At 43.9% G+C, this 12,413-nt stretch overlaps 1 protein-coding gene and 2 pseudogenes across 1 annotated transcript; 1 reads left to right on the top strand and 2 right to left on the bottom strand.

The window, feature by feature from the left end:
- The first annotated feature begins 358 nt into the window (after window positions 1-358).
- Window positions 359-1,167, top strand: LOC117702386 (coiled-coil domain-containing protein 12 pseudogene; annotated as a pseudogene).
- Window positions 1,168-3,610: 2,443 nt separating this feature from the next.
- On the bottom strand, window positions 3,611-9,550 carry LOC117702368 (serine protease inhibitor Kazal-type 8-like). The gene is made up of 3 exons (XM_034493561.2): window positions 9,396-9,550; window positions 5,424-5,466; window positions 3,611-3,787 (listed from the first exon to the last, which is right to left on the bottom strand). Exons 1-3 carry the CDS (start codon window positions 9,548-9,550, stop codon window positions 3,758-3,760), a joined length of 228 nt encoding a protein of 75 aa, XP_034349452.1. The 3' UTR covers window positions 3,611-3,757.
- Window positions 9,551-10,465: 915 nt separating this feature from the next.
- On the bottom strand, window positions 10,466-12,413 carry LOC117702372 (crooked neck-like protein 1 pseudogene; annotated as a pseudogene).

The following is a 12,413-nucleotide window of genomic DNA, read 5'->3' as shown; positions in this document are numbered from 1 at the left end:
CCCCAGGACACATCCTGGGAGGAGCACATTCCTTAGTCCAAGGACACCTGCTGGATTACCCTGCTGCATTAACATCCAGAGGAAACAGGGATTAACATTCTCAGACCACACCTGCAGGTGGGGAAGGCCCTAGGCAGGTAGACACATTCCTCAGGAGGAATCAATCCTCAACATTTACAGACAAGGGAGGTCCTTGCCACCTCATTCCCCAAAGACCAATCAGTTTAAAAGTCACATTGTTCCACCAATCATATTGTGCCTAGTCACTGTTTAGTCCACTCCGTAAACAGTATAAAAACTGCTCTTAACTTAAACTTGAGGTTCTTCTTGGTGCTTCTGGCCTGTATGCAGAGAACTCCAGTGCACTGGGTTATTATTATCATCCAACCTCAGGTTATTGCAGCGAATCCGGACCGTGAGAGTTTCTGGGGGAGCGTGTCCCCTGGTTTTAGATCTTTAAGTCCAACACTTTCTGACTGAGTCTGCGTGAGGCCAGAGCAGAAAAGGAGGGGGGCCTCTGCAAAGATGGCGGCTGCTCCTGCTGGTGTGTGCCAACTTGAAGAAGAGGCGCTGATGCGGAAAGAACGGCTGAAGGCCCTCCAGGAGAAAGCTGGGTGCAAGGACAGGGGAGATGGGAAGCCACAGTGCAAGAGGCTCAGAGATGTGGAAGAGGAGCACAGGAAACCCAGGTTTCAGAACTATGTCCCAGAGGATAGAGACCTGAAGAGGTGGCAGGTCCCCCAGGCCAAACCAGTTGCAGTGGAGGAGAAGGTGAAGAAGCAGCTGGAGGCTGCCAAGCCAGAGCCTGTCATTGAGGAAGTGGACCTGGCCAACCTAGCACCTAGGAAACCAGATTGGGATCTCAAGAGAGATGTGGCCAAGAAGCTGGAGAAGCTGGAGAAGCAGACCCAGAGAGCCATCGCAGAGCTGATCCACGAATGGCTGAAAGGCCATTAGGACAGCCTGGCTTCTGCAGTGCACACCACCATCGAACAAGAGGCCTGTGACTCCGACTGAGATGCTTTCCGTGTTTCATCTCTTCAGCACACACACATCCTGTGGGAAGGTAGTCTCAGACAGGGATGGGGTTAGGCTGACCAGCACTTCTGGGTCTTGAGAACTGAGCCAGCCCACTGAGTCTCAGCTTCTGTTGGTTGTGACAGTTCATCTCCCAGGGCATTCCACTACCCCGAGTGGGTCAAAGCTGCGATCTGTACATATGTATGTAAACAGAGCTTTGTAAGTTCTGGAAATAAAGCTGCATTTAGTAGAGGCGTGTCGCTTTCAGTTTTTTTTTTTTTTTTTTTTTTTTTTTTTTTTTTTTTTTTGGTGCTCGGGGGGTTGGACTTGGGATGCAGAAGTTTTACTTACTGTTCTTACTCCTGGGTAGGGCCAGCCTAGGTGAGCCTGGAGGGGTGGGCAGTGCCAAGGTTGACCTTCTGCTCCTAGTCTCTAGTCAGACTCAGCAGTGGTCGCCTCGGAACCCTTAGACCACAGATATAGAGACTGGGATTGTCCTCTTAAGACCCCTCACAAGGCCTTGCAGTAGTTTGTGCCAAGGAAGGAGAGAGTCCCACATGGTCCTCTGGACCCCTGCCAGTATGAGAGTGAGGAGGCTGCACTCTGAAGAACTTCACAGAGAACATGGAAGGTTAGAGGCTATCACACTGCTCTCCCTGATCCTGCACTACTACCAGCCATGCATCTCTTTCCTCTCCCAGTCAGAGCTATGGGTCAGTTCTACTAGAGATCAGGCTGTGGTATGCTAGGGTTTAGCTGTGATCTTGGAGCCTGGAGTAAGCTGTGAGCCTCTGTGTTGATTCTCTAGATGACAGCCTGGAAGCATGAAGCTGATGTAGGTATAGCCATCTGGAGCTCCTCTCTGGGAAGATTACACCTGCAGTTTGCAGGGCCAGCCCCTGCGGACTTCTTTCCTGTTCTGGTTCTTCTTGAAGCAGCAGAGTGAGAGGAACTTCGAAGGGGGTGAGACTTGGTCTTAGGAGATATTTAGGGTTGTTGTGTAATAATTGAAGACCCCCATACTCACGAGACCCTTCCTCAAGTCTCAGGGAATCACGACCACCCAAAGATCACAAGAAACCATACCTGGATGCAATCAGCAGAGGTTTATTAGGGAAGAAACCTGGCAGCCAGCAGTGTCACCACGCACTCGCGCAGGAGTGGGGTTCCACCCCAACATCCAGTCTGTGGAGGGTTTTAAAGTGAAAAACCACAAACCAGGGGAGTGGGGAGGGGGTTTGAGGGGTTGCCAAGGATACAGAACATAAGAATAGCAAAACATTCCAGAGAAACCCACCCTGAAAGGTTAATAGCCATGTCACTGTGTCCCACCTTCTCATTTACCAACTACTTCAGATTAACTATCTTCACTTCTTCCTGCTATGGCCCCACCTAGGTGGCTAGCATCTTTTTTCTGTGGGCAGGAATGCCTTCCTGCCTTGGGCCTCTCCCACCCACAGCTGGGTCTACTGCCTGAGGCTTGATTCAGGTAATAGTGTCCTCCACCTGGAATGTGTCCTGGGGTAGTGAACCCTTACATTCAGTTCCGCATTCTGAGACCGGCATTTTTCTGCCCAGGTCTAAGGGCAAAGAAATCTACACATGTTTTATAAAATGGCCTTTATAATTTTTCACTCTACATAATAATAAAGCATTTACCTATCTAAGTCTAAGTCACTTTGCTACTGTAGCTGACCTACCTTGGAGGCCAGAAACTGCAGTCTCTGGCATTCAACACCTCAATGTAAAACAGCAGGCTATTAAGTAAAGGATTAATTGTTAGAGCTTTTTCTCTTTTGTGGGGAGCCTGCAGATATCATCCTTGCAGCCATCTTTAGCCATCTACCCCGACAAGGGACTGGATTACAATAGCCTACATTGCTGAGCACATTCTGATAACATCTTGTTTTAGATACCCAGGATCTTCCCTTGGGTGTGTGAGACTTAAAGGTGTGTTACTTAAGGGTGGGACTTAGAGGTCAGGTTTAGAGATAAGGCTTAAGGGCATGACTACAAGGCTGTGTGCAGAACAGGTACCTAGAGGAGCACCTAGTTTCTCAATTGATTCCATATTGGTTAGAATGAATGGCATATGACTTTAGGGAAGAGGAATTGTAAAGAACAGGGAAGACTGTTACTAGTGGTCAGCACTGGCTGATTGCAACCAATAGCAAAAGCACTGAGAGGCCGCCAGGGGACAGCTACCTCCCCCTCCGCAAATGGATTCATAGACCCCAATCTAGAAATAACCATGTGAGAGCATTGAGTATCTGATATATTGAAAAGGTTCTTGCCAGGCGGTGGTGGTGCACACCTTTAATCCCAGCACTCAGGAGTCAGGGGCAGTTGGATTTCTCAGTTCAAGTCCAACCTGGTCTACACAGTGAGTTCTAGAATGGCCAGGGCCACACAGAAGCCCTGTCGCAAACAAACAAACAAACAAACAAACCCTACCCACTCCCCCAAAAGGAAAAGGTTCTTATTAACTGAGAAAATGTTTACCAGCCAAGTTTATGCTGAGAATCATTTATTGAAGAAATGAATGAATGAATTTGATGCAAGTATCTTCTACTACCAAGTTGTTCTTCTCAAGGAGCTGCTCTCTTTCAACACTCCCTACGGCTTCGTACACAATAGTGTACTCTACCACTGAACTCCGGACCCTGGCTCCCAAATTGGGAATCTTTGAAGAGTCAGTCATACTCCACACGGCTCTCTGAGAACTCAGTAACTTTTATTAGTGTTCAAACTCATCTGAGGAGTGTTCCTGTAAGAGAAATGTTTGCTTAGAGGAACTGAAGTCAGATTAAGAGAAAGGCCAATGCATTGTTAACCACACATGCCCACAATCCAGCAGGAGGGTGCTGAACACTGAACTGGGGCTGACTAGAGACATTCTGATCTCATTGCAGGATAAAAAGAAAGCAGAGTAGATATAGGCAGAGAGGAAAAGCAAAGGACGTGGCTGCCTATGTGATTCTGAGGACTCCACTCCAGCAGAACAGATGGGGAGTCGAAGCATTATATTAGAGGCGTGTGGTACCCTGGGATAGAACAGGGGCTGCATGAGGAACAGAATGGGAAACTGATGTCCATATTCAAAGTTTAGCCCTATTGATTTTCAGCTCAGCGTATGAGGTAAGTAAGTCTTTCCAGACCTCTGCTTCTTTGAATATGAGATGTAGCTAAGAGCTATGACTTTAAAGATTCTGTGAGGGATGTGGGAGAGGAGATAACAGTAAAGGGGGTGATAGTAGGCAGGAAACAGGGTTGGGGATAAGTGACAAGGACCAGCCCTCCTCCTGTTATATGATACAGATAGAGAACTTGTGCAAGGCTGTGGGGAGGAATGACAACCCATTTATTCAATCTCTTGCTTCACAGCATGAAACACTGCCATAGGCATGTATGTCACTTTGCAAAGCTGAGAACATTTCTTTGTACTTTTCAAGGTTTGGAAATACTGGTCCATAAGATACATATGTACTCAATTTGTTACACTGTCTAAAACCTGGTTGTTCTCCACAATGACTTTAAGTCCTCCCTGCTCCCAGCCATTGTGAGACTACTGCCCTCTTGTCTCCACCAGCACTGATAATGTCCCAGCCTTTCCCAGTATAGCTGGTAAATTGGAATGCCATTATTGTTTCAGTTTGAATTTGTCCAGTTATTCAAGAGCATTTGACCAGGCTTTGCATGTTAATTAGCTCATGATCAAACCCAAGAGCACATCCTGTCCCTAATTTTTGTTTTAGAAACAAGGTTTTACAGTGGAGGCAAGGCTAGCCTCAAAATTACAATCCTTCTGCTGTAGCTCTCAGGTGCTAGCATGTCAGATGTGACTATTTCTTCTGTAAAACTAGTCTTTGCCTATTTTTCTGTGAGTTTTTCTGAATATTAAGGTACAAGTGCATGGCTTTAGTCCCAGCACTCTGGAGGCAGAGGTCGGTGGTTCTCTGTGAGTTCAAGGTAAACCTGGTCTACATAGAGAGTTCCAGGACAGCCAGGGCTACTTAATGAGACTATCTCAAAAAACAAACAAACAAACAAACAAACAAACAAACAAACACCCCAAGGGGCTGGGGGTGCTTAAAGGAAGAAAGAAGAGATACATATCCTTGTTTTCTGCCTGAGATTTGGGACGTTGGGGTGGGAACATTTCCTTCCAGGTTCTGCCAGCTGTCTACTAACTTACCCGCGGTGTTCTTTATGTACCGGAGATCTGGCATCAGCTGGAGTAATCATAGGAATATAATATTTTCTAATACAGTTTTAGAGAAAACTAACATAATCTTAATGTTTAACTCAAAATTTAGGAGAATGGATTGTTACCCTGTTGAGTTATAAATTTTTATTTCTTGCTTTACTCTTAAAAATGAAAAAGGAAAAGAGACTTTACTTACACATGGTCCATCATGCACTTTAATTACAGTTCTGTCTTCATATCTGGAAAAAATTATATTATGAAATCATTGTTTGTTTTTTATATGTATGTATGTATGTATGTATGTATGTATGTATGTATTTCTCTATTTATTTATTGAGGCAATGTTACTGTGTATAACAGTCTGGCTGTCCTGAAAGTCAGTCTGTAGACCAGGCTGTCCTGGAACTCAGAGATAGCCTGCCTCTGCCTCCTGAGTGCTGGGACCAAAGGTATGCACTACTACTAGCTGGCTTGAAATGATTATTTTTGTTTTGTGGTATGCCATAAACCATGACACACCAGTTCTTTCTTGGTGGGACCAGGACAAACAAAGTTAAGAAAGAAATATTTTGTTAATTACTCTGAACACACACACACACACACACACACATATCTGATGCATTTATTTTATGTGTATGTGTGGTTTGCCTGCATGTATGTCTGTGTACCCATGGAGGTTAGAAGAGGGTGAGTTTGGACAGCTTACAATAGCCTGTGATTCTAGCTCCAGGGGATCCAGTGACCTCTTCTGGCTTCCATAGGCTCCTGTATTTACTAATAATGCTATACTATTTACAAGTGCTATGTGTCTACACATACACACACACATAAAAAAAAAACAGTTCTTTTTGCTGTTGTTGTTTTTTTTTTCAAGACAGGGTTTCTCTGTATAGCCCTGGCTGTCCTGCTCCTGCCTCCCAAGTGCTGGGATTAAAGGTATGTGCCATTACAGCATATATATGTTTAATGAGACCCTGTTTCAACTAAAAAGACAAACTGGAATCCATGTGAAGAAACAGCCAGTACTGGGCAGCTCTTATGAAGCTAGAAAACACAATGAAATATATATTGTATTTGTATATCTTTTTCTCCAGATTTAAAAGACAGTAATAATATTTATGCCTGTGTTAACTGGTATACAATGGATAAAGGCAAAGATGGTATGGCAGTGACAGCTCAAAAAAGATGGAATATCTAATAGTTTCATTTGTAATTGTTGTGAATCCAGATTAGATTGCTTTAATGTAGGGGTTGGTCTTGTGTGCTGTGTATTCAGATGCTGACTTCTGTACCCCAAGGTCAAGTTGCAGTCTGGACATGGGCATTTTATTGACCAGTGTGCTGTAAAGAATGTTCCCCCCAATAATCCCTGATTCAATAATAAAAAGCTAGAACCTGTGATTGGGCAGGGAAGAGAGGAAGGGGGAACTTCAGGTCAAGTGAGGGCATCTCAGACAGGGAGAAGGATAGACCATGAGGATGGACCATGAGCATATGACCAAAAGAAGTTTGCTCTGAGGACACACATGGAACAGAGCAAGACTCAGTTGGCAAGTGTGATGGTTTGTATGTGCTTGGCCCAGGAAGTGGCACTATTTGGATGTGTGACTTTGTTGGAGCAGGTTGTCACTGTGGGCATGGGCTTTAATACCCTCAACCAAGCTGCCTGGAAGCCAGCCTTTAGATGAAGATGTAGAACTCTCAGCTCTCCCTGCACCATGCCTGCCTGGATGCTGCCATGTTCCTGACTTGATGATAATGGACTGAACCTCTGAACCTGTAAGCCAGCCCCAATTAAATGTTGTCTTCAGAAGAGTTGCCTTGCTCATGGTGTCTATTCACAGCAGGAAAACCCTAAGACAGCCAATAATGGTGCATTTATCTGGTTGTTAATAGTTGGGTTAGAATAGCTCAGAACCTGCCTGACATCGAGCCAGCAACTTGTTAATAAATCATGTCTTTTACTTGGGAGCTAAAAGGGAATGACAGAGTTGGGCAGACTCCCCCCATCCCCAGTAAAATTACTGATACACTGTAAAGTTTGTTTGTGACCCAAGGGCAACTTCTAAGAGAATATTTAATTTCCTTAATTAATTTATTTTAATTTTTCTAGAAAGGGTAGTTTTTTTTTCTTTTTTCTTTCTTTTCTTTTCTTTCTTTTTTTTTTTTTTTTTTTTTTAGCCCCGGTTGTCCTAGAACTCAGTATGTAGACCAGGCTGGCCTGAAATTCAGAGCTCTGCCTACCTCTGCCTCCCAAATGTTGGGATTAAAAGTGTGCACCACCACCAGGTAAATATACTTTATTATAATTATTTTTGGTTTTGTTGGCTTGTTTTAGATGGATGTACTGTGCAGCTTTGGCAGGCCTAGACCTTGCTGTGTATACCAGACTGGCCTTCAGTTCACAGTCATCTGCCTGTGTCTGTCTCCTGAGTGCCAGGACCACACATGTATACCATAATTATTTTTGAGTTGTTGGAGATATTGAACACAGGGCCTCACATATAACAAGAAAGAATTCTATCACTGAGCTATCTCTATAGCTCAAGAAAACAGCTTTATGTTTATATATATATATATATGTATATGTATATGTATATGTATATGTATATGTATATGTATATGTATATGTATATGTATATATGTGTGTGTGTGTGTGTGTGTGTGTGTGATGTATGTGTGTGCTGTCTACTCATCTGTGTGTAGGTACCTGCTTCACTGTGTACGTGTGGATAACCTGCTCTATCTTCATTTACTTTATTTTCTTGAAATAGGGTCTTTCACTGATCCCAGAGCTAACCCTGACAAGCCACAGTGGTCCTCTTGCCTCTGCTCTTCAGAACTGGGATTACACGCAGCAGCCATGGCTGCCTTCCTCAGGTGGAATAGGGGATTTGAACTCTGTTCTTTATACTGATGTCACAAACATGGTCCCCCTGAATCATTTCCCCAATCTCTAATTTTTTAAATATAGTAAAAGTGAGCTTGTATATAACAGCGCCTCTTGGTCTATTGTGCTATGGGTATTTGTTGCAGTTATCTATGCCAGTCATTGAGGCTGATAGAAAAATTTCACCTCACAGCTGAACATGGTAGTATACTCCTTTAAACCGAGCACTCAGGAGGCAGAGGCAGGTGGATCTCTATGAGTTCAAGGCCAGCCTAGTCTACAAAGTGAGTTCAAGACAGCCAAGGCTGGTCACATTGAGAAATCTTGTCTCGAAAAACAAAACAAAATCACCTCACAACTTTTATGGGCTCTAGTGTAAGGTTTAGTATTTGTACAACCAAGTACACAAAACAAAGTTCATTCTTTCATGGCCAAACATCTCTCATATGGATCAAGAAGATTATTCTTTTTCTTAAAAAGGATGATGACAAGGAGGGAGAGATGTTTGACCTAGCCATGTGTGATGTGCAGACTTCTGTGTCTTGGATCAAAGACTTGGGCATTTTGTAATTGTTTTCAAAAGCTAAATGTCACAGGCCCCAAACTAAACCACTGACAGGATGAACGTTAAAAAAAAAAAAAAAAAGTAAGCTATGTGGGGGAATAATCTGCATTTAAAGACCAATAAACCATTAGTTGGGCAAACTTATCACCCAGCTCACTTCTGCTCCCCATCCTCTCCTCCTAGCCACACCTCCTTTTCTGCCCATCCCCCTCCTCCTTGTTAAGACATGTTTTAATTACATATTTTATGTGTGTGCATGAGCATGTGTTTGTGTACGTGTGTGGCATGGTGTATGTGTGGAGGTGAGGACAATTTCTAGAATTTAGGGTTGTCCTTCTACCATGTGAGTCCCTAGGATCAAACACCAAGTCATCAGGCTTGGTATCAAGTGCCTTTACCTGCCGAGCCATCTCACCAGCCCATCTCTGCTTCATTAGGCTGTTCTGTAGCCAGGTGACCCCACTGTGCTATGGTCACATGACCTGAATCCTGTGCCCACTTGCTACTGAGTTCCCTCCATTTGGTCATTGTCCATGCCAGGCACTGCACTCTGACCTCTGTGGCTTTCTGTTTCTGCATTATTGGACCAGGATCCCATTCAACTTTGGGGAGTAAGAGGAGAGAGGGAAGAAATGGAAAAGCAAGTAATGGAGGGGTGTGTGAAGGGAAGAATGGGAGTGGCTGAGGCAAGGGATAATAAAATGAAGACTCACAGAATTCTGGAGCAGAGATGGCACTCACCCTGGTAGGTTTCTTGGTGACTGCCACATATAGGCTCACTGACCTTGAAGTAGGGGAGTATCCAGCACATCTGTATATTCTTGATGCACAAGGCCTGAAGTGAGACACAGAACACTGCTTCCTTCATCTCCCTCCAGGCCCCTTGACCATTGTTAGTGGTAGCAGGAATGGTGGATAGAGTAACGAACACTAGACCAGGAGTTCAGAAGACAGATCCTCCACATCTATCCTGGTCCTCACCATTGTTCCCTATATAACTATAGTAAATGTTCTGTGCTTTCCTAGCTTCCCTCCTCTTCCTTATTAGAAAGAAAGTCTCTGTTCTACAAATCACAGAGTGTCATTGTGATAGTACAGAAAGTAAAAGCTGGGAAACGTCTTCCCAAACAGGCATTTCTGGAGCTGGAGAGATGGCTCAGCACCTGTTGCTCTTTCAGAGGAGTGGAGTTGGGTTCCCAGCTCCTGTACCAGATGGCTCACAACTGCCTGTAACTCCAGCTCCAGGGGATCTTCTGTCTTCCACGGGGACCTGTGTACATGTGGTGTGAGCTCATACGGACCCACATACATTAAAATAATTATTAATAAGAAAGGAAAGGAATTTCTAAAAAAATGGAGGGAGTTTCTTCTTTTATTTTTCTTTTTGTTGTTTCCTTTTCTACTTTTCTTCCCTCCCTGTAGCCCTGGCTGTCCTGGACCTCTGTAGACCAAGCTGGCCTCTCTGCCTCTCTACTTTGATATTTCTACTTTTTTGTTACTTGATTGATTGATTGATTGATTGATTGATTGATTGATTTGAGGCAGAATCTCTTTATGTAGCTCTGACTATCCTGTAACTTACTATGTAGACTAGGCTGGTCTTAGACTCACATCGAAATTTCTACCTTCGTCTCCCCAGTACTAGAATTAACATGAGACATCATATCTGGCAAAAATTGGGATTTATTATAAGCATTGGTGAGTGACTTACAATCCATACTGTCTTAAATAGCAACACACTCAAACTTACCACGTCACAATTAAGAGGAAGTGCTGTTGGAACAAGACTGGTATCAGCACATTCCAAAAATATTCCTTTACTTGCAGTTTCCCACCCATAGTTAATCCAGCAGCATTTTAAAAAATAATTCAAAGATGTCAAACAACCCCTTACTGGGTAAATATATAAGAACATCCAGAAGTCAAAGCTCTAAACTGTGGATTTATAAAAAGCAGTTACAACATTTAAAAAGATGAGGCTTCGCTCTCATCAATGTCCTTATCTGGATCCTGTTCCACAGCTTCTCTTTCCTGTCGCTGTTTCTTCCAAAGCTTGGCCATCGCCAGAAGCTTGAGGTTAGGCTGGTTGGCAGCATCCTCTGGAAAGATGTAGTCATAGACTTCTACCCATCTGGCATCAGACCCATCGTCGGCCTGGACCTTTCTTCTCTTCTTGACCTTTTCTGGCATGAGTTTGTCTACTCTCTCCTTGTCTGATGCTGTTCCAAATTCATCTTCAAACTTTCGCCAGGATTCCAGCAACATAAGCCTCTCTTCTTTTTCCTCACAGTTTCTCATGGTCTTGTTAGCTTCTTCATAAATCTGTCTGCATTTAGCCACACTTCCTTCTTCTTTCCCAGAAGATAACTCAAACTGAGCAAAACTAATCCATACCTTGACGTGCTGTGTTCGCTGAAGCAACTGTCGGTAAAGGTTTCTTGTTCTCTCAGTTTCTTCCTGCTCAATCTCAAAATCAATATATGATTTCCAAAGTACCTCTGGCATATCCAAGAGTGGCTGGCTGATGGCTAATTCATATATTGCCCGAGCTCTCTCAATATCACCAAGGATTGTCTCTAATTCTGCAAACTTAATCCATGACGTACAATTTTCAGGTCCAAATTCCAAAAACTTTTCATAAAGCTTTCTGTACCTGTCAAATTCTCGAAGCTGTAGTTCCAGTTCTATGTAACCTTTGAATAACTTGTTCTTTGGACATTTGCCTATGGAAGTTCCCAGAGCTCTTCTGGCAAATGGCAGATTTTTCTGTCTTATTTCAAACTGTGCGTAATATAACCACATTTTGGCAAACGTGAACTTTTTGTGAGGAATTAGTTCTAAAGACGCTTGATATACCTGTCTTGTCCTCTCACGATCCTTGACCTCCAGCTCTTCATAGAGTGCATAGTTAATCCAGAGGTAGATGTAGCGCTTCCAGTGCCTCTTCTCCTGGATGGGTGGCACATTGGCAATGGCTCTCTCATAGACTTCCCGCACAGTGTCAGCTTCTGCATCACTTTCCACCAAGCGTAAATAATCAAACCATGCATCATAATTGAGTAGATCAGCCTTCACTTCTTCTTCATACTGGAATTTCCGCTTGCTCACGAGGATATCTTCTATACCCCTCCGGTCACCAAACTTCTTCTCAAAGAGGGTATAGTTTTTAAAGAGTTCTTGGGCTTCTTGTTTTGGAATCCTATCCAGGGCATATCTGTAGATAACTCGTACCCTTTCAAATTCTTTCTGGTTTTCCTCAAATTTAGCAAAGGCCACATACAGGTGTTCGTCCATATGCTCATCCCCAAAAAACTCAACCGCTCTCTCTTAGACTCTCCGAGCTTGAGCAAAATAAGCATGCTTCTCTTCAAACCGAGCATACTTGATCCAGTTTTTCACAGCAGGGTGCATGAGCACAAAGCGTTCATAAATGGTGCGGGCCTTCTCCACCTCTTTGTATCTCAGCTCGAAGTTGATATAGGAGTGCCAGGCCTGCTCCTCAGGCTGCCATTCCATCCAGCGTTCAAACACCTGCCGAGCACCAGGAGGATTGTTCAACATCTCCTCCATGTGTGTGTACTTGTACCAGAACTGGTCGACTCGTGGCAGAGTTGTTACGGCACGGTCCCAGATATTTCGGGCATGGTTGACCTGGCGGTTCTTCATTTCCATTTCTGCATATTTCAGCCAGAGTGGAATAGTCCGGTTGTTGACATCTAAAGCACACTCGT

Source organism: Arvicanthis niloticus, unplaced genomic scaffold (genome assembly GCF_011762505.2).
Source record: "Arvicanthis niloticus isolate mArvNil1 unplaced genomic scaffold, mArvNil1.pat.X pat_scaffold_73_arrow_ctg1, whole genome shotgun sequence".
In the NCBI taxonomy this organism is placed as follows: domain Eukaryota; kingdom Metazoa; phylum Chordata; class Mammalia; order Rodentia; family Muridae; genus Arvicanthis; species Arvicanthis niloticus.
This window is presented reverse-complemented; position numbering and strand designations above follow the sequence as displayed.